The 21,473-nt window shown below is 44.0% G+C and overlaps 2 protein-coding genes across 4 annotated transcripts in view; one reads left to right on the top strand and one right to left on the bottom strand.

Moving 5' to 3' along the window:
* RMDN3 (regulator of microtubule dynamics 3) overlaps positions 1–12,343 on the top strand; it is a 29,791-nt gene extending 17,448 nt beyond the window's left edge. Inside the window, exons 6-14 of the mRNA XM_068549420.1 lie at positions 4,120–4,414; positions 5,179–5,281; positions 8,465–8,525; positions 10,107–10,182; positions 10,345–10,422; positions 10,663–10,761; positions 11,029–11,082; positions 11,222–11,302; positions 11,601–12,343. Of these exons, the coding sequence (XP_068405521.1) occupies positions 4,120–4,414; positions 5,179–5,281; positions 8,465–8,525; positions 10,107–10,182; positions 10,345–10,422; positions 10,663–10,761; positions 11,029–11,082; positions 11,222–11,302; positions 11,601–11,654 (901 nt within the window). The 3' untranslated portion in view covers positions 11,655–12,343. The remainder of the gene's footprint in view (positions 1–4,119; positions 4,415–5,178; positions 5,282–8,464; positions 8,526–10,106; positions 10,183–10,344; positions 10,423–10,662; positions 10,762–11,028; positions 11,083–11,221; positions 11,303–11,600) is intronic.
* Positions 12,344–12,748: 405 nt separating this feature from the next.
* The window catches only part of RAD51 (RAD51 recombinase), a 36,197-nt gene continuing 27,472 nt past the window's right edge, over positions 12,749–21,473 (bottom strand). For all 3 annotated transcript variants that reach the window (XM_068549449.1, XM_068549458.1, XM_068549468.1), the window contains exons 7-10: positions 15,663–15,776; positions 15,184–15,313; positions 14,843–14,964; positions 12,749–14,132 (exon numbers count right to left, since the gene is read on the bottom strand). In XM_068549449.1, coding sequence (XP_068405550.1) covers positions 14,009–14,132; positions 14,843–14,964; positions 15,184–15,313; positions 15,663–15,776 — 490 coding nt within the window. In that variant the 3' untranslated portion in view covers positions 12,749–14,008. The remainder of the gene's footprint in view (positions 14,133–14,842; positions 14,965–15,183; positions 15,314–15,662; positions 15,777–21,473) is intronic.

Genomic DNA, 21,473 nt, shown 5'->3' with positions numbered 1-21,473 from the left:
AAGTGAGGTCTTGGTAAAAAGCTTTGGTCCTCCATTCATGACTACTGTTGACTGGGTTGTCTGATCCCTATTATCTGTATTCTCAAGGGCTCAAAGAAGTAGCCCTTTTCTATTCAATTTACCTAGTACCTCTGGGCTGAAACATGCTTCCAGAGTGCTGTGTTAGAGGGGGCAAAAATGAAATTAAAATTTGACACATCTGGGGACTTCCCTGGTGGCGCAGTGGTTAAGAATCTGCCTGCCAACGCAGGGGATACGGGTTCGAGCGATCTTACGGTACGTAAGATCCCACATGCCGTGGATCAACTAAGCCTGTGTGCCACAGCTACTGAGCCTGCACTCTAGAGCCCACGAGCCACAACTGCTGAGCCCGCGTGCCACAACTACTGAAGCCCGCGTGCCTAGAGCCCATGCTCTGCCATAAGAGAAGCCACCACACTGAAAAGCCGCGCATCGCAACGAAGAGTAGCCCCCGCTCGCCGCAACTAGAAAAAGCCCCCGTGCATCAACTAAGACCCAACACAGCCATAAATAAATAAATAAATTTTAAAAAATAAAAATTGACACATCTGGATTGAAAAGGACAAAATAGTTGATAATGGGCCCTGAGACTTAAGGAGCATCTCTATGCAACCCAAGGAAGCCAATCACTTGACATTTGAACTTTATAACAGCGTAGAACAGAAGGAGAGGTCACAGCTCTGCCCAAGACCAGGATACTAGAACTCACACCCCTTAGTGATGATCTTTAGTAATTGTACAAACTTCTGGGGGCAGTGAGAGCCAGAGTGATTAACCAGGGAAGCTTGCAGGTGCTTCACAGCTTGGGATGCTCAATGGGGCTCCCAAGGCCATAAGGGGCAGGACTGGGCTGCCGGCCACCTGTAATGGTGTGAGAGGAAGGGTGTCTTTCTTAATTACAGCTCTAGCAGGCTCAGCCCCATGATTGATCCTAAGGCATGTGGAAGCCGATGGTCGTGCGTGGTTCAAGACTCTGGTTTAGCTGGCTGCTTTCTGGAGCAGTGGCCACAGTGAATCATTCATTTTGCCATGGTCATGGTCCAGGGAGAATTCTGGAAGGAGACCAGAATTCTGGAATATCTGGTCTGGAATAACTTTAAACATGTGGGCCCTGGGGAAGGAGAGCTTTTTTGAGGGATGAAAGAATAAGACGATTTGATGGGCTACTCTACTCCACTGAAAGCTGTGTTCCCTCTTTCTTCCAAATAAAATAGCAACTTTGAGCTCCCAGGGGATCAACTGAATGTGGTAGAGTCAGAATCACTGGGTGGGTCCGTGAGCTTGTTCTCAGAGCATGTTCCAAACACAGCTTTAGTTCCCTCCCTGTCAAAACCTAACTTGCCCTACAGCTCCTCTGGCAAGCCTTCCCAGGCATCCCAGCCAAGAGCAACTGCCTGCAACCTCATTGCCAGTCCTTCTTGGGCGTTTATCACCTCGTTCTGCTTGGTCTTATCTTCCCCCACCACTGAGAGTCTCTCTGGGTCAGGGCCCAGGCCTGGTTGTCTTTGAATGCCTCAGCTCAGCACCTCTAATGGGGCTTAGGAGTTGAAAGAAAGAAAAGTAATTGCCAGGAGGGGGTGCATCTGTAACCGAGTTCTTGATCACTGACTTGGGGGCTCTCCTCAAGGAGTAGAGGTGGCCTCCTTGCTTCAAGGGAGCCTTGGGTCCTCGCCCCACTGTGGGAACAGTGTGTCCTCCTGAGTGCACAGGTCCAAAGGGCCTTTTCAAAGGTCTCTGCAGTCTCTGACTCATCTCAAAAGCTGCCGGTCATGTTAAACAAAAGGGCCACCCCTTTTTCTCTGGTGGATTTCTCCAGAGGCTGGGTTGGTGGTCCAAGAAATGTGAGAGAATGCTGTGAATGTCGAGACAGCAGCTCTTGAGCTCTGGCATGTGAAAAATCTCTTTTGGAAGAGATGGGGCTGGAAGCCCATGGAAGTCCAGGGGGCCGATGTCTGTATTCACTCAACAAGTGTTTGCCTGCCCGCTGCATGTAAGGCAGCGGGGTTGCAGATTAGTGAGGCAGAGCTCCTTGAAGTGGGGCTGAGGTGCAGTAAAAGGTCTCCTCACCACGCCAGCCTTGCTAGAGCCTCCCTGCCTCACAGGGCTCTACCAGCTCTCACTCTGGGTGGCAGCAAGGCCCCTCCTGTCCTCTCCTTTTCCTTGTCCAAGTGAGCTCCCTGGCCATTAGGACCCAGCAGGATCACAGCATTGCAGGACCTTCCTCTTGGCCTAGCTCCCTGGAGAGACTGTGCTGATGCCTGTGCTCCAGCAGGGATGAGAGCAGGGGTCCCTCCCTGGGAGATTCCTGGTCTGCCAAGGTAGCCTTCAGCTGAACAAGGAATGGGGTCTCCTCTTCTTTTTGCAGTGGGGGATGATGAGACTCAAGCTCGCACCCCCAAAAAATCCATTTACTCATTTTACCTTTGGGCCTGGCTGGGCTGAGTAGGGGCACTGGTAGATGCTGATTTGGCTGATTTGACTTTCTCGTTTGGGGCAGGTTATTGTCTAAGCCTAGGAATTGGTAGCGAGTTTCTCTAGGCTGTCTCTGTGTGGTCTTGCTCATCACCACCCAGGTTGGTTGTGAAATCTGGTACCACTTTTCCTTGTCCCTTTAATTTCTAAAGTTTTTACTGCAAATTGCTAGAGGGGAGAGATACTTGGATAACCTTTTAAAAAGCAAGGTTAGGAAGGTTACAGGTTACCTACAAGTACCTCAAAAGTTCCTGTAATAGATGTAACTGGAGCCCCTTTGTTAATTGAGTCTGAAAGCTTCTCTATAAAGAAACAGCATGGATGGATTGGGCATCAGGTCTGGTTTCTCACCTGCTGCCTTCTGGAGCCTGCCCCTTCGTCATCTCTGGCTTTCTGGATGAGGAAGACAGCACTTCGCCCTACAGCATTCAGCCCCTGACCTTAGGCTGTCTTGTATTGACTTTATTCGTACGTCTCTCTCCTTCAGGTCTGATTGCTCCAGTCATAGGGGTCCTACCCCTTTCATTACAGGACAGAGAAAGGCTTATCCTTAAGTGACTCAAAGATCTTCCTTGTGTCTTGGAACCTTCTGGCTTTGATGGAATTTGCTTCTCCTTCACTCAGTCTGGAGGACTCTTTGGTGTCTGGTTGTGATCCCTGGAAGCCTTATCTTCTGCTCTACTCAGTTTTTGTCTGATTCAGTTGGCAATTAGGGAACACACCATAATTAGCTGCTGGTGGAGGCCAAGATCCAAGAGAAACTTGGCTTCCTCTTCAGTGGCTGCATCAGGGTTGGGCTCCCTAGGAGACACCTGGCTCATAGTGGCCCCACAGACACCTTCCCAAGGGATTGTTTGCATCTTTCTCCTTTCCTGCTTCCAGCTGCAAAAGGGCCCCTCCCAGCCCTGGCAAGTTCCCAGGGTTTTCAAGGGCTACTCCTGTTGTGGTTTAGGTTTGGTTGCTGACTTGGGACAGAGGTATACATTGAATTGAGAAAGAAAATGTGGGTATCTGTGGCCACCCATGGCCGCAGAGACTGGCACCCACCCATGTTGGTTCTGACAAGTGCATTTGGCTGATAAAGCAAAAATGATTGACAGACCCTTAGCCTGGTGAGCCATCTAGCTCAGGAGATCAGCTCCACCTACATCTTAAGGTTTTTTATCTTAAACTTTTATTTCTTTATTTATAAGAAGACTACATGCTCAGTAAAGCAATCATATCTTATACTAAAGTATAGGGGGAAAAATTAATTCCTTGACCCTGAGAGATCTACTGCCATTTTGGTACATACCTTTCTAGGCTTTCTCTTTTTGTCTATTTTCTGGCAGACTTGGGGGTAGCTAAGCAGGGGATTCTCATATTGGCCTCTGACTGTCACAGGGCCCCAGCTGGTTACTCTTCCCCTTCCAGATCATTTTCCCAGCCCATACTTCCCATAGGAAGCTTTCTCTCAGGGACTAATTCCTGCCCCTAAGTGGGGGGGAATGGTTCTTAGTTGGTGCTTTGAACAACAGTGCCGTGGAGAGTGCGTCTTTGTGGGTGGAGGCAAGACCCCAGGGATCTGAGGCTAAGGAATCCCTCCCTCCCTCCCTTGACCTTGTCACTTACATTTCTCTGCCACAGTTACACAACAGCCAACGCTGAGTCTGACTATGAGCGGGACTCTGAAAGGGAGAGTGACGATGACGGGGAAGATGAAGTGAGCTGTGAGACCGTGAAGATGGGGAGAAAGGATTCTCTGGACTTGGAGGTGGAGGTGGAGGTGGCTTCAGGCCCGGCGCCTGAAGCCCTGGAGGCTGGAGGCTCCCCTGGCCCAGAAGATGTGCTGCCCCTCCTGCAGCAGGCAGATGAGCTGCACCAGGGCAGTGAGCAGGGCAAGCGGGAGGGCTTCCAGCTGCTGCTCAACAACAAGCTGGCGGTGAGGCTCCAACTGCCTGTCTGTCCTCCGTCCCCCTGCTAACCCCCCGCGAATGTGTCACTGACCCTGCAAGGTGACATGGGAAGGGAAATGAGGGTGAGGTGGCTAGTTCTGCATCTACACCCCAGGGTTGTACATCCTCTTCCTAGGAGGCTGAGCGCCGCCCCTGTGTGCTGCCTGCCCCAGAGCTGTTTTCTCTGCCAGCCCCAGGGCAGTCGGCTGCCTCCTGTAGAGCTACTGCAGAAGAGCTCCTCCTCTCACCTTACGGAGAAATGTGGAAAGAACTGGAATGTTTTTCCCTATTTCCCTTGAGGCAGAGCCACAGCTGCCTACCCCATTTAAAGTTTTCATCACAAGTGACAAGTGTTAGGTCACTAGGTCACTCAACCACAATTCCCTTCTCAGGTTCACTGCCAGAATTTATGCTCACCTGGCTATAAATGCCCCCAAAGTTAGAATTTCCCTTTTCTTGGGCATTTTCACAATTTTTCATTGTTAGCAAGACTTCTCTGTTGTGCCTCATTACATGTTGGAATTGACCTTTCTTCCTCACAGTGTTAGAAGGCCAGAATGCCCTCACTCTGTGGGTTGTGCAATCTATTGACTAGAGATAATGTCATCACGTAACTGCAGGTGAGAGGTCACGTGAGGTGGCCTGATGTCAGTGTTTATAACACAATCAAAGGTAGGGTGTGGGGAGAAGGTCGAGCCCCAGTTCTCTGCAGCTGAGAGAAGGGGGCCTCATCCCTCTGTTTGGTTTGCAGCATGGAAGCCAGCAGGACTTTCTCTGGCGCCTGGCCCGCGCCTACAGTGACATGTGTGAGCTTGCTGAGGAGGCAAGTGAGAAGAGGTCCTATGCCCTAAGTGGTAAGTGCTGACAGGTTCCTGGTGGGAAGGCCACTGACTGACTCTGAGGGTGGAGCCAGCCCATCAGCTTGGGGCCAGGGGAACCACCAAGATGCAGACTGTTGGTACAGCTGGGGCTCAACTACTCACTAGGGACAGACTGGCTCCCAGAGACCCCTGCTTCCTCCTGGAGACAGAGAGCAACCTCTGCTTCTCTGCATGGCATGGTGCTTGAGTCACATGGGTATACACGACTTTAGGAGTACAGTTGAACCTTGAACAACAGCGGTTTGAGCAGCACACGTCCACTTATATGTGGATTTTTTTTTCAATCCACAGTCCACGGTTGGTTGGACCCAATTATAAATTACATGTGGATTTCTGACTGGGCAGAAGGCTGGTGCCCCGAACCCCCACGTTGTTCAAGGTCAATTGTAGTTGTATCTTATTAGCATAGTTCTCTGTTCTCATTCCTCAACTACAAAAGACACAACCTTTCTTAATCTGAGGAGGTTTTTTTGCTGTTGCTTAGGAATCTGGTTTCAGTTATGGAGCCTGTGGGGCAGGTGTTTAAGAATATAATGAGTGGAGTATGTTTGGTGAGTGCCCAGAAGGAGCAGTTTGGGAGAATACTGCTAGGTTAGAAGTCCCTGGGGTCTACTTAGCAATTCTGTTGTCAAAATCTGTACCTGGGGGTGTAGGGTGCATCTGACTTGTGCCAGGTTCAAGGCTTGTCTTTCTCTGTCATGAGGTCATTGAGAAACCTGGGACTTTAAAAAGAGACTGGTTTTATGGGGAAGGTGATGTGTCCTGCCTACCTACACACCCTTTGAGTCAGGCACCGTCAGTGGACTTCCAGATCTTGTGGTTCAGTTATCCAAAGTTAACTGCTTTCCTACTTTTATAAGTACAGTCCTGCAAACATTAAATCTTTGATAATGTAGAGTGACAGTACCTCAAGATCATTATTCTAAACAGTTATAGAATTCTGCCAATATAGAAAGGTCAATTGAGTTGAATGTTTGATATAGATCTTCAAAAAAAATCCCTGGAAGTTGTAACAAAAGGTGCTTAATTACTGTTTGCTTCTTTCTTTTCAAAACTGTTTCTTCTTCCCCTCTTAAATTTCAGGTGAGGATTCTGATCAGCCTTTGGGGCTGATTTTTGCACTCTTGGTAGCAACAACCACCTTTCCTTTCCCTTTTGATCATCTCTGAGCACTAACAGCCAACATGAACCCTACAGGTGGAGGTGGGGCAGTGATTAGAGGAGCTGCGAAGCCCGCACTGGTCTGGTCTGGCTTCCTGAGCACAGCACCTTGGACAAATCTGTTCCTCCTGGAGGTCAGAGGACTATGCAGCATCTCTGAAGGCTCTGCTCTGGGATTCTAGCTTTTTAGGACCAACCTTGCTGGACCTGAAGTTCTTCATTTTGTTCTTTCTCTAGAAGCTGGACCACCAGGAGGCAGTGGGAACTGGTTGCCTCATTCTTCACCGTTATTTTCCTAGTGAGATAGTGCTTTGAAGGGGGCGGAGAGAAGTCCCCTAAGAGAAAATGTCCCTCAGTGGTGGAGCCGTATGGTTCTTCTGCTTGGATAGGGGAATGTAGGGTTCTCATCTGCTCTCTTTAAATGTATTTGTTGCATATACAAAATTATACCATGATTACTATCACTTAAACATGAGGAAACATTTCAGAATAGCCAGCCTATCACCTCAACCCATTACTTTTGTTCTGTCTTCCCTTCCAAGCCCTCACCATTTAAAAAAAATTTTTTAATTATTATTTTTAAATTTTATTAAAGTATAGTTAGTTGACTTACAATGTTTCAGATGTACAGCAAAGTGATTCAGTTATACATATATATACTTTTTCAGATTCTTTTCCATTATAGTTTATTAGAAGATATTGAATATAAGTTCCCTGTGCTATACAGTAGGTCCTTGTTTATTTAATATGTAGTAGTCTGTATCTGTTAGTCTCAAATTCCAAATTTATCCCTCCCCTCTTCTTTCCCCTTTGGTAACCAGTTTGTTTCCTATATGAGTCTGTTTCTGTTTTGTAAGTAAGTTTATTTGTATCATTTTTTTACATTCCATATATGAGTGATATATGATATTTGTCTTTCTCTTACTTCACTTAGTATGATAATCTCTAGGTCTGTTCATGTTGCTACAGGTGGCATTATTTCATTCTTTTTTATGGAAGCCCTCTCTGTTCTAATCAGATTTCCCATCTTGCAGTGTTCTCTTTTCTCCAGTGTGTAGGCGTGATGGTCCTCATCTGAAGGGCTCCAGCTCCTTGACATTCTAGGGGACCCTTGTCAAGAGCCTACATGTGTTTAGGCCTTGCTTTCTGTTAGTTTTGGTGCCTGGAAAACCTGGGGAAGAACTACATGAAACTCATCTTTGGTCAGATCCCAGTCCATTTGGCTCTGGTGAGGAGTTCTGGCCTAGAACATGATTAATGTTCCTAGATCATGGATCCTCTTGAGAATTTGGTTTGTTTGTTTTTTTAATGTTTATTTGTTTGGCTGCACTGGGTCTTCATTGCTGCACGCAGGCTTTCTCTAGTTGTGGCAAGTGGGGGCTACTCGTTGTTGTGGTGCACGGGCTCTAGGTGCGCAGGCTTCAGTAGTTGTGGCGCACGGGCTTAGTTGCTCCAAGGCATGTGGGATCTTAGTTCCCCGACCAGGGCTCGAACCCGTGTCCCCTGCACTGGCAAGCGGATTCTTAACAACTGCGCCACCAGGGAAGTCCCCCTCTAGAGAATTTGATCAAAGCTGTGGACCCTCTCCTCGATAAAACGCACATATACCTAAAATTATATACAACTTCAGTGGGATTCATGGACACCCTGAAGCCTATCCAGACCCCAAATCAAAAACTCTCCAGGGTAACGGTCTATTGGGGACAGTTTCTGATTGCTTTTGAGTCCTTTTATATTTGAAATGCTTCAAGCATATCAGGTGGGTATTATAAAAATAAGGGAGCTGGGGCAGCTGATGACGGACAGGGAGAGCAAGGTGAAGAAGTCATCCCTGAAAAGCTATTTGCAGCTCTTCATTCTGCTCAAGTGCATAAGTATTTACAAGTCCCGTTTGGGTGGGGGTTGGTGAGCTAGAGTAGTCATTCTTCCCACAGCCTTTCCCGTGGAAGGGTGCATGGGAGCCCTTGTCAACTCTGGATCACCTCTGTCTTACAGGAAAAGAAGCAGCGGAGGCCGCTCTGGAGAAGGGGAATGAGAATGCGGAGTGTCACCAGTGGTAATAACACCCCGCAGGGTCCCAGGAAGAGCCAGCATGGGTTAGAGTGGAGGAGAGCCCTTCCGTTTCTCTGCCCTGTGGCCAAAGAGGCATTTGCCAGAGGCACCAGGAGAGGGAGCTCTGGCCTTTATTTTCATATGTCCCATCCTTCCCCAAGCTAGGGACCCAGGGGAGTTTGCTTTGGGAAGTGCCTTGGGGATGAGGCAAGGGGGAATAGTACAATTTTCTTTCTGTTGAAGCTTGGAGAAATGAGTAGCTTTGTTAGTCACCCCTGGCTACAAAACTTGTGGGTTCTTGGCTCCTCAGAGAGGCTGGGACATTGGCAGTTCCCCTCTCCCATACAAGCTCTTCATTCCCCTAGCTGCGATCCCTGGCTGGTGGTGGACTTTGGCTTCTTCGCTTGGCTCGCGTGAGGAAAAGTAGATGTGAGCTCACCCCCAGGAAGTTCAGCAGTCATTAACATTACAAAACCATCAGCCCTGTTTGTGGTCTGATGTGAGGCAAAGTTCTGCCAACCCGTGTGGGTCAGGGCCAACCTGTGTCCTGGGGGCGTGGTTCCAGCACCTCAGTTTTAGTGAAAATGTTCCTTTTCCACCTCCTTGCTTCCCATAACTCTGCCCTCAGATTGTGAGCTGGGAGAGGCTGTTTCTCCATCTGTTGCTGAAACTTTGTCTCTGCAGTGCCTCTTCTCAGACGCCAGGTCACTGTTTCGTGGGTGTCACAGGTGCTGTTTCCCTGTGGGCTCTCTTGGGGCTCCTGGGGTCCCAAGGATGGAAATGGACCTCATACTTTCTTAGCTTTTCCTGGGGAACAGCTGTTTGGACTAAACTGGAAATGAGCCTCTGGAAGTATCCGATACAAATACCCCCAGATATTTAGTGAGTACACAAAAAAGCAACTTGGGCCTTTAGACACTCATTTGTCAACTGTGCTTCTAGAAAGAATGCAGAGGGGATGGGGGTAATAAGACCTTTGTTTCTGAAGGCAGAAGATAGGAAGCTGGCTGCCTTTGTTCTCCTGGGAGGGAGGATGTAGAGGAGAGGGCTGAAATCGGAGGCCTTTCCTTCCTCTGCTTCTGTTGGTTCCCAAGCTAACATTAGAAATTCCTAGAGAATCCCATTCCCAAACAGCTTCCCAATGATATACCTGTATACTTCCAAGGCTAATGAGACCTTCTTCTTTAATGTCTGCTCAGGAGACAAAAAGCAGTGTACTCAGGTCTCTTATACTTTGATGCTGATTTTTAGATACCTGCTTAAGTGTTTATGATAGCTATGGCTATACTCATTATGAGGGGAAATTTGGACTGAGACCTTGCCTAAATATTAAGAGAGTTTTATTGTGGAAGACCCACCTTTTTTGTACCTAGGGTACTTTGGAGAATTGTGAGCCTACCACTGTATCTGCTAAAGAATATGAATTGGGACCACAAGTCTGTGAAAAGAGGAATTATGTACAGATGGAAATGATATTTTCATCTCTGGATAAGGATGCAGGGGCCGTGCAATTGGGTGGGAATCCCAATACTGGCAGGGACAGTACTCAGTCCTTGTCCCTGAGCTTGCTGCTGCTTCCCCCTAGGTATGCAGTGCTTTGTGGTCAGCTGGCTGAGCATGAGGGCATCCAGAGGCGCATCCAGAGTGGCTTTAGCTTCAAGGTGAGGAAAGGCTTCTCCTCCTTCCCTGGTGCTGGTCTAGTCCAGATTCCCTGCTCCGTCCTAGCTCCTTGCAAAGGTGTTCCTACAGCCTCTGTGACTTGCCTCTGTTCCCTTAGTAACTCTGCTATCTGATGTTAGCTTATATTTATATTTTCCCCTCAGGAGCATGTGGACAAAGCCATTGCTCTCAAGCCAGAAAACCCCATGGCATACTTTCTCCTTGGCAGGTGGTGCTACCAGGTGAGCTAAATTTCAGGGCTTGACATAAGGGCCCTAACTAACTGTCCTGAGACACTGATCACCTTGCAAGGAAGAGCAGGGTCCTCAGCCTGGTCTGGCTTATGTGTTATTTCCTCTAAGCAGTCACATTAGTGGTGATTAGACCCAGTCCTATTTGGCCCTGTTTGCTTTCAGTACAGAACATTCAATGTTCCTAAAGATACTTACGTTTTTAGTCACACCTTGATCTTTTGGTGGCAGGTCTCTCACCTAAGCTGGCTAGAAAAAAAAACTGCGACAGCCTTGTGTGAAAGCCCTCTCGGTGCCACTGTGCAGGACGCCCTCCAGAGCTTCCTAAAGGTATTGGGGAAGGAAGGGAAGGGTGGACAGCAGCCAGAAAGGCCAGGGTGACCTTAGTTTTCCTAAGGACATTATTGGAAGGGGTTTCTAGTAGAGGGCAGTTTTATGTGTGCCTGTTCTATGGGAAAATCAGAACCATCAGAAAAGCTTATAAAAAATATAGATTCACTGAATCAATCTCCAGGTTGGGGACTGGAACTCTCTAATAAACTTTAGCCTGACTTGGACTTTGGAACACCTTACTGATATATGTTCTCCCTTCTCCAGGCTGAAGAACTACAGCCAGGATTTTCCAAAGCAGGAAGGATATATATTTCCAAGGTAAACTCACCTGCCTATTTCAACATAGATGAAAGTATGTGTGTTGATATTCCTAGGAACTCCTGAGGGCATACATATTCATCCCCTTCTAGTCTCCTGGTGGCATTTCTCCCAGGTTTTCACTGTTGTCTCTTCTCAGTGCTACAGAGAACTAGGGCAAAACCCTGAAGCTAAACAGTGGATGAAGTTGGCCCTGGAGCTGCCAAATGTCACTAAAGAGGTAATACTTAAGACCTTTACTAACACAGGGATCCTTCTCTGAGTCATTATGTGACCTTTTCAGGAAAGAATATCTTCCCTTGGGGTCTTATTTCCTCCTTTTGCATGTGGGCTGTTTCGTATACATCTCACCTAGGGGAGGAGACAGATTTCGTAGGTTCCAGGCTCTTCTGGGAAAGTAGGAAAAAGACTATGATAACAGCTTAGCAAGGAAGCAAAGGGCCCATTCTCAGGTACCAATGGTTTTGGAAATGTTGGCTTAGATTTTGAGTCCTAGTCTTATTCTCTTGTCTCCCTAGGATTCAGCTTTCCAGAAGGACCTGGAAGAATTGGAAGTAATTTTAGGAGAATAATCACATTTCAATGGCCTTCATGACTTGAGGGGGAAAAAAAAATCAAGTCTTTTTTCTCTCTCTTAGATTCTGCTTAGATCAGGAAACTGAGCAAGACTGGTTAAGGGAGTGTCCTGACTCCTAGGTCTGACTGCTACCTGCCACCATTCCCCAATTTCTTCTTGTCTACTGGTTAACTTACTCTAATCCGTTACCTAATCTGAAATTGGGGAAGTACTTGAGGCCCGGGTTTCTGTTACTCTCTCCGTAAAGTGAATTCTTGAAAAATCAAGACTAGTATAACACCTGCCTTAGGGTACAGCGTGGGTAGAGCACTGAAGGCTGTCTTCCAACTGCTGGTGAGGTGGATGAAACTCCAAAGAGCTACAGGAACAAAACACAGAACTTCTACTCTCTAATCTTTTTCACTGATTTAATATTCAACACCACAGTATATAGTCCTAAAATCACACCCTAACCTACCAGGATAAAAGGTCGGGGAGTCCATGGGTATTGCCTCTTCTCAACCTATTGTGTGGATTGTAACTGTATTCCTGGGCCGAGGGGCTGGACCACTTGACTTCCAGAGCCCTGGAAGCTTTTGGAACGACAGCAGTGCATAAGGCTTATGAGACTGTGAAAATGATGATCTGAGGAGTTGCCTGGAATATATTTTGGTACAAACCTGAAATAAACCAAATTTAACTAGACGTGATTATAATCCCCTTTCTATGTTTATTTGTTATCAGCTCCTTATTCTTGCTTGACACTTCCATAACTGTTTTCTACTATGAGGCTATTGCAGACAAGTAGAAAAACAGTACCACATAGTTTAGAATAAGCTCTCTGGTTAATAATACTTCCAGAGAAAATTTTAGTTAAATGTAAAACACAAGAAGAGCTTACTTTTAGCCTAACAAGGCCTAGTCCAACTAAGCAGGTGTTCCCTGACCCTCTCAGGGCCAATAGCACAAAGCCTAATCCCATCTGAAAAGAAAATCCTCCCTACAAGAAAAATTGAGACAAGTTTTTAGGTCAAGGTCACTTAAATACTTTATAGGACTAACAGATAGATGGAGGTGCTTTTATTTAAGAACCAAGCTTCCATTCCAGAATCTGTTACTGTGGCTTTATTATTTCATCCCAGGTTTGTTCTGTAATGTAGAAATGAAAGAAGGCCTAGGAGGTACTCTGTTCTATAAAGTCAGGGAACAGAACTTTTTAAAACAAAGTTGCATTAAATTGTGTCTTCCTATCTCCCTATACATAGTAGGATCAACACAGGCAACAGCAGAGAGTTGCACTGCCTCTCCTCCTAATACTTGCCGAGAGGCCCTTTGAAATTGGAAGAGTTGGTTAGAACCCATCCTGAGCAGAAGTCTGAAGAGGAAGGAGTATCTCAAACCCCTGAAGTAGAATAATCTGGGCAAGAACCAGCCCTATACAATACAAAACTTCTTAAAGAATAAAAACAAAGGCCACAGGAAAGCCATGGTGTAGCCATCTTGTGAGATCTTCTATTAGGTTAAAGGAGTATAAAATGAATCATCTGAATGTGGGACTTCCCTTTTAAATTTTCAATTTTAAAGCAATAGAAACTGATCACCCTACCCAGAGCCAAAACTATATTATGAAGGCCCTATCCTGAAATATTCAGCTTGTACCAGAATAACTCCTATAAACAGCACATTCACTACAAATAACTACTTTATTAGCAGTCCCACATTGAATCTACTTACTTGAAGACCTTCTGAAATGTTTAAGATTCCAGAACTATCTTGAATTGCTCTTAGCATTAAAAAAGAGTAGATGGTGAAGGGCTGGTAGCCCAGCAGGCCTACTCAATACCCCTTATCTAAAAAAACATTCTTATATAAGCTAATTCAGACACACAAACTTTACCTGCTTCTGATTTAAGAGTTTTACTGACTGACAGAGAAAAAAAAAACCTGTGAGGAGACCCACTCCCTTTGCCACATAGCTCAGGCATTTTTTCCCCAACATTATTCAGACAGCGAGAGAAGTCAGGTCTCTCCAGTTTTAGTTAGTTCTTAGAGACATAAGATTGGCCAATAGCAGTTAGTCCTGAGTCAACCCCAAGGCACTGTGATGTCAAAGGTACTTCATACCTACACCCCCAAACCAAAGAATTCACATAGAGATTAATAAACTCTAGAAGGAATAAACATTTCAGATCAGCTTGTGACTACTGACCTGTCTCGTGTTTACACCATAAGAAAAGCCGATATAATAGCTGTTTTCCTGGAAGCCTTTTCCTGGCAGTCACAACAGGAAGAGGCCTGTGAAGAACCTCAGGGAGCAGTCCTCTCCATTAGGCTGCAGCACTTAAGGTTTATCACAGGAAGAAAAACGATTCAGTCCTTGGCATCTCCTACTCCATCCGCATTGATGGCAAACATAGCTTCAGCTTCAGGAAGACAAGGAGAGTCATAGATTTTGCAGATTCTGGTTTCCCCTCTTCCTTTTCTCAGGTACAGTCTGGGACAAAGACACAGACCAAAGCACCAAAGTTATTATAATTAAAAAATTCGATTCCTGACTATTTATGGTAGGTCTAAAAATTTTGTAGACATATATACTTCCTAGAAGGACTTTGGGGATCTTTCTGTATTCCTTAGGGCAGGGGTCCCCAACCCCTGGGCCGTGGACCAGTACCGGTCTGCAGCCTGTTAGGAACTGGGCCGCACAGCAGGAGGTGAGCAGAGGGCGAGTGAGCGAAGCTTCATCTGCTGCTCCCCATCGCTTGCATTACCGCCTGAACCATCCATCCTGGCCACCCCCCCACTACCCCCACCCTTGTCTGTGGAAAAATCGTCTTCCACAAAATTGGTCCCTGGTGCCAAAAAGGTTGGGGACCACTGCCTTAGGGCACTTCCAATCCAGAGGAATGCATTTCTGCTCACCCTCTGCCCCGCAGTGGATTTCCCATATTGAAACCTTTATAAAAATAATGAGAGACATCAGTTGCTCATATTTATTCTTCCACATATGAGAGCTTTTAATTCCTTTATGAACTAAAAGCAAACACCTGTTCTAACCAGAGCATGACAGTTAGGTTAAGCAAGGGCTCCTGTGTCTAATTACACAACAGCAGCAGTTAACAAGGTTCAAATGGAAATGTTATCGTCATGTCTATTGCACAGTTAATATGACATTCCATGATGAAGCCATCTCTCCCATCACTTTACCTTGTTGTTGAGGCATGAGCAATGATATTTCCTCCAATAGGTTTTTTAGGATCTGCAGCAAACATGGCTGCTCCATCCACTTGGGCTACCACCTGGTTGGTGATTACCACTGCTACACCAAACTGACAGGGAAAGGATAAATGTCATTTTTTTGTGGTCAGACATTCCAAGAGACTTACTGCTGCCACCCCTATCCCCCACAAAGCAATGAATGATTAAAGTCTCTATATCTAACTGATATCTTGATGATACCAGGCCCTGGTATCCTGGCCTCCCAGCAAGGCTACTAGAATTCATGGCCCCTGAAAGTAGGCATTCTCTGTCCCTACCCCACAACTTACCTCATCAGCAAGTCGCAGAAGCATCCGCAGAAACCTGGCCAAGTGCATCTGCCTGGCTGAAAGCTCACCTCGACCCGAATAGTCTGTTCTGTAGAGGGCGGTGGCACTGTCTACAATTAGCAGTGCATACCTACAGGGAACACGGATTCTCTGAAGCCTGTTTCTAGCCCATGTCAGATTCTGCTCTTTCCCACTACCCTGAAATTTTATATTTATAGTTATATATTATTTATTTATACAGCATCCATTTCTGAATAACCCTATAACAAAGTAAAAAATTCCAACAAGTTCAGGTGGATTATAGCTTCATATTTTAAAAGTGACTTGACCTAAACGACAAAGCAAGAGTGGCAAAATAGGAACTAAAACTTAAATCTCCCCATATCTAATTCAAGCTACTATCAAATTGGCCATAGCCTGTACAAGATTCAGGGTAAGGGCTCTGGGAACATATTCAGTATCTTCTATTGCCCACATACCTGGACTCTACCATCATGGCTGATGCTTGATAAAGGAGCTGGGTCTGGTGGTCTGTGTTGAACCCTCGAGCATATGCTACATTATCCAGGACATCACTGCCAGAGAGGCCATATCTAGAAGAAAGAACATTTTGAGGCTGCACACAGAACTAAGGCAGATGAGAAATTCATCTCTAACAACGAAATTACCTGGATGGGTAGGTAAGAAATGATAGTAAGAAGGCTAAAGAATATAATTCCCTTTCTATTAGGAAGCCCAGGGAAACTATAAAGAGATGACAGCAACTGCTTTAGAGTAGATCTACCTGGCAGGACTTCAGAATAAATCAAATCTATTCTTTGAGGACTCCTGAACTAGAATGAGAAATTTCCAAATACAAGGAAACAATGGTCTCCTGGAAAAACAAAGGGCAGCATGACAGAATTAGGACTGAAACAAAAACAATGATCACTCAAAGATCAATTAAAAAAATATATAAACTGTTGTTGTATAGGAATAAAACCTTCTAAGCTCAAAAACCTTCTAAGGACTCAATACTGTAAGAGGTTTAAGAGAAATAAGTATATTTCATCTATTCTCCCCTTTTTTCTTGCTAGTAACTAGTTACAGTTATAGAATATGTGACATGTATCTAGTATGGTTAAATAAGTGATACCTTAATTCATCTTATACCTCAATAATGATTTTTCTTCCCTTTGCATTTAAAAATACTTCCTTATTTTCTTAGAAAAATCTATATTTTCTCACCTTTGTAACTGCTACCTAAGACATGAATACTCAAGGTGGTCCAAGTAAGACAACTTCTCATTAAATGTATGCTAATGGGACCCCATTTCTTCAAAGGTAGTTTGATTTATCCATCTATCAAGACAACTAAATACCTGCACTTTTATAAAAGCTTCCCTGTACCTCTCAAATAGACGTGATTCTCCCTCTTCTGCACTTCCAGAAAACTTGATTTAGGCTTTTCTATGGCACTTGTGAGGAGCTGCCTGCCATTCTTTGACTAGACAACAAATTCCTTGAGGGAAAAGACTAGGCCTTTCCAACTAGCACATTTTTTTTTATACCTAGTACATTCTGAATAAATGTTGCTGAATACAGCTTTTATCTATAACCCAAACCAAAAGAGAATTATATATCATCACTTTAGCTCAAGTAATATTTTCATATTAATGTTACCTAAAATCATTATAGTCCAAAAGTATAATACTGACTCCCTTATGTAACAGTTCAAAAGATAATCTGTTTAAACAAAATCAGTGTGCTATAATTCCTTGAGAACCAAAAACTTCTATGCTTAAGATTTTATCAGTCTTTTAAAAGTAGTCTATTCTATGTAGATTCTGATCATTACAAAAGCATACACTGTGTCAAACCTATTTTTCTGAGACTTAGCTTTAGTAGATAGTTTTCCTCTCATTTTTCCTACCCAAAAGAATAGAAAAACAAAAGAATGTTCTAGCACTTGAAATAACACTGCAATAAGCTGAACCTCGATATCAGGAGATCCCACTCTATCCAACTGAATTTTCCACATCTTATGATGAATTGATTCATCATATTAGGCACATGCAGTCTTTGCACTTTCCTGGACATTTCACCAGCTATTCTTCACCATTATCAACAGAAATGGAAGTTTAGCTCTTGTATTAAGTGGATTGATGATGATGAATTTGTTGAGTCTGGGCATGGAGATAAGAAAATGAAGTGAAGATAGAGTTTTACCTTGGGATCCTGACCAAATGGAAATAAGGAGATAAAATTTTCTTTATTTAAATCATGACTATAAGACAGAAAAAAAGACTGAAGAGGCCTAAGTACTGTACTGCACAAGTCTTCTAGTCTTGCCTCAAGAAACATTGATATAATCTACTATCAGGAACGGAGATTATCTTTTGCTGTCAGAATATGGAAGATTTACTAGAAAAACAAAGAGTCATCCTGGCTTTTCTCTCAACAGAGTTCACAAAGACGACTATTGGGATCTCTGTGCTTACATTCCTGAAGCAGCACATAGAACTTTCAATTCCCACAACTTGGAAAAAGTTGGTTGGAAATAAGCAACTTCTCTTAGTGTTTCCAGAACTTCCTCAGGATAAGAATACTCTGTTAAAAAAATTAAATTCCTAGGTCTAAACCAGACGTAATGAATCACAATGTTGAGGGAAGAGCTGTGATAATTTGCATATTTAACAAACACCTGGCATATGAAAAGATGCTCAATATCACTAATCACAAGGGAAATGCAAATTAAAACCACAATGAGCTATATTACCTCACACCTGTCAGAATGGCTATTCTCAAAAAGAAAACAAATAGGACTTCCCTGGTGGCCCAGTGGTTTAGAGTCTGCCTGCCAATGCAGGGGACACCGGTTCGAGTCCTGGTCCGGGAAAACCCCACATGCCACAGAGCAACTAAGCCCGTGTGCCGCAACTACTGAGCCCACGAGCCACAACTGCTGAAGCCTGCGTGCCTAGAGCCCGTGCTCGGCAACAAGAGAAGCCACTGCAGAGAAGAGTAGCCCCCCACGCGCCGCAACTGGAGAAAGCCCGTGTGCAGCAGCGAAGACCGAACGCAGCCAAAAATTAAATTAAAAAAAAAAAATCACTTGAGGTGTTTTTTTTTTTTTTTTTGGCTGCGTTGGGTCTTCCTTGCCGCGTGCGGGCTTTCTCTAGTTGCGGCGCGTGGGGAGCTACTCTTCTCTGCAGTATGCAGGCTTCTCATTGCAGTGGCTTCTCTTGTTGCCGAGCACGGGCTCCAGCAGTTGTGGCTTGTGGGCTCTAGAGCGCAGGCTCAGTAGTTGTGGTGCACGGGCTTGGTTGCTACGGGGCATGTGGGATCTTCCTGGACCAGGGCTCAAACTGGTGTCCCCTGAATTGGCAGGCGGATTCTTAACCACTGTGCCACCAGGGAAGCCCCCTCAGGTGATTCTTAACATACAAGTTTGAAAAACAGCTGTATTGCCTCAAGGGGGTTCTGGCATTCTCTTTCATAGTACTTAAAAGAACATTCAAAGGTAGGAACACTGTAGCTAGCAATTGTGGCCATGGTTCTCAAACTTTAGCAAGCATCCCAATCACATGGAGAGCTTGTTAAAACAGATTGCTGGGGACTTCCCTGGTGGTCCAGTGGTTAAGACTCTGCACTTCCACTGCAGGGGGCATGGGTTCAATCCGTGGTTGGGGAACTAAGATCGGCATGCCGTGCATCATGGCCAGAAAAAAACAAAACAAAAAACCAAAACCAGATTGCTGGACCCTATCCTCAGAGTCTCTTGATTGTTTCTAATTCAATAGATCTGGAGTGGAATCAGAGGATTTGCATTTCGGACAATTTCTCAAGTGATGCTAATGCAGCTATACTGAGGACTAGTCTTAGACCCCCTGAGCTAGTCACCTGAATGTGGGTTAATATTCTTCAATAGGCATGGCAAAACTTAATCAGTGAGGGTTGTTCTCTTGTGAAAGGAAATTAGGTATTAATTATCTTGAGGAGGCCCTGTCCTGTAACTTTCTCAGAAATATAAATTTAAATGCAATGTACATAAACAGAAATTCAGTTATAAAAATTTTTCCTGATAGGTAGAAGTGATTGAAATGATTAATGAAATTTCTATTTAAACATTTTTCTTTCAGTTGACAAAAACAGCCATAAACATGGCTCCAATTAATAAGTATTAATTCACTAACAAATACTGAATGCTCTGTTCGAGGGCTAGGGGATACAGCAAGTGATCAAAACAAAGTCCCAGTCCTCATAGCCAACATTCTACCGTCTCATATATCCTATCTGAACACCCATTTATATTACTGGACAAAACCTTAATGACTTTATCCCAAAGAACTCTTCAACTAATAAAACAGCATACTTAAAAATTAAAAGTGTGATCTCTGTAGAACACCAAAAACAACTTGGGGAGGGAAGATACATTTTAGTATACTCATCTTCAGAAAACTAAGATCAGGTCGCAAGAAAGTAATTCTTTCTTCTTGACAGGGATTTTGTAAGCAGAAGCAAAGAGCTACAATTACTGTTCCGACCTAATTTTATGCCTCAGTGGTGTACATTCGATGACTTGGATTCCTCAAATTGTAAACTGGGAAAGACAATTTGGTTGTAATTATAAACGAATTAGAAAAGAAAATTCTCCTCAACTTAGCCAGGCAGGTTCCAATGTGAATCTGACATCTCAACATGCAATTAAATTCCATTTAATCACTAGGTTTCAGTAAAATGTGTGGTAGGGGTCAAATGATCACATTTGACCCTAGACAAGGGAAAATTAAGTAAAACAATTTTGAGAGTTTATTTGAAAGCTATATTAGGGGATGTAGAAAAATGAACAAATTCTTTACCAGCTTTTCTGAGGAATAATTTATATACCATAAAATTGACCTGTTTTAAGTGTAAAATTCAATGACTTTCATAATTCAGTTTTAGAACATTTCCATTGCTCAGAAAGATTTCTCAAGTCTATATGCAGTTACTTTCTGTTTCTACTCCCTGTCCCAGGCAACCACAAATCTACTGTCTCTCTAGATTTTTCTTCTATTTTTGGGCCTTGCCTCGTGGCATGCAGGATCTTAGTTCCCCGACCAGGGATCGAACTCATGCCCCCTACAGTGGAAGCACGAAGTCCTAACCACTGGACTGCCAGGGAATTCCCGCTACAGATTTTCTTTCTGGAAATTTCATATAAATGGAATCATATGTGGTCTTTTATGTCTAGCTTCTATCATTTAGCATGTTTTTTGAGGGTCATCCATGCTGTAACAAGTATCAGTACTTCATTCCTTTTAATTGTTAAATAGTGGTCTATTGTATGGATCAACCAGATTTTATTCGTTCAGTGGATGGACAATTGGGTTGTTTCCAGGTTTTGGCTACTATAACAATACTATAAACATCCACAAACAAGTCTCTGTGTGGACATGTTTTCATATCTCTTGGGTACATAACCAGAGTGAAATTGCTGGGCTATACGACAAATATATGTTTAACTGCCACATTGTTTTCTTCCAAAGTGACTGCACAATTTTACATTCTCACCAGCAATGTATTAGGGTTCCAGTTTCTTCACATCCTCCCTGACACTTGTTACTATCTTTTTCATTACAGCCATCCTACTGGTGGTATCTCACTGTGGTTTTAATTTGCATTTCCTCTTGACTAATAATGTTGAGCATCTCTTCATGTGCTTATTGGCCATTTTACATCTGCTTTGGAGAAATGTCTATACAAGTCCTTTGCCCATTTCTTAATTGGGGTGTGTTACTGCTGGGTTGTGAGAGTTCTTTATATATTCTTGATACTAGAACCTTATCAGATATATGATTTGCAAATATTTTCTCACATTCTTTGGGTTGTCTTTTTATTTTCTTGATAGTGCTCTTTGAAGCACAGAAGTTTCAAATTTTGATTAAATGAAAACTGACTCTGTATTATCGTTTTTTTCTTTCATAGACTATGCTTTCTGGTGTTGTATCTAAGAAAACTTTGCCTACTTCAAGGTCACAAAGATTTTCTGTTTTTTTCCTAAAAGTTTTATAATTTTAGCTAAATATAGGACTATCATTCTTTAAAAATATATATATATATATACAGTAAATATACATAACAAAATTTACCATTTTAATCTTTTTAAAGTGTACAGTCCAATGGCAGTAAGTACATTCCCGTTGTTGTGCAACCATCACTACCATCCATGTCCAGAATTTTTTCACCATCCCAAACTGAAACTCTGTACCCATTAAACAATAACCCCCCATTCTTCTCACCCCTGCCCCTAGCAACCACCATTCCAC

Source organism: Eschrichtius robustus, chromosome 1 (assembly GCF_028021215.1).
Source record: "Eschrichtius robustus isolate mEscRob2 chromosome 1, mEscRob2.pri, whole genome shotgun sequence".
Classification (NCBI taxonomy): domain Eukaryota; kingdom Metazoa; phylum Chordata; class Mammalia; order Artiodactyla; family Eschrichtiidae; genus Eschrichtius; species Eschrichtius robustus.
The sequence above is the reverse complement of the archived record's forward strand: the minus strand, read 5'-3'. Positions and strand labels throughout refer to the sequence as shown.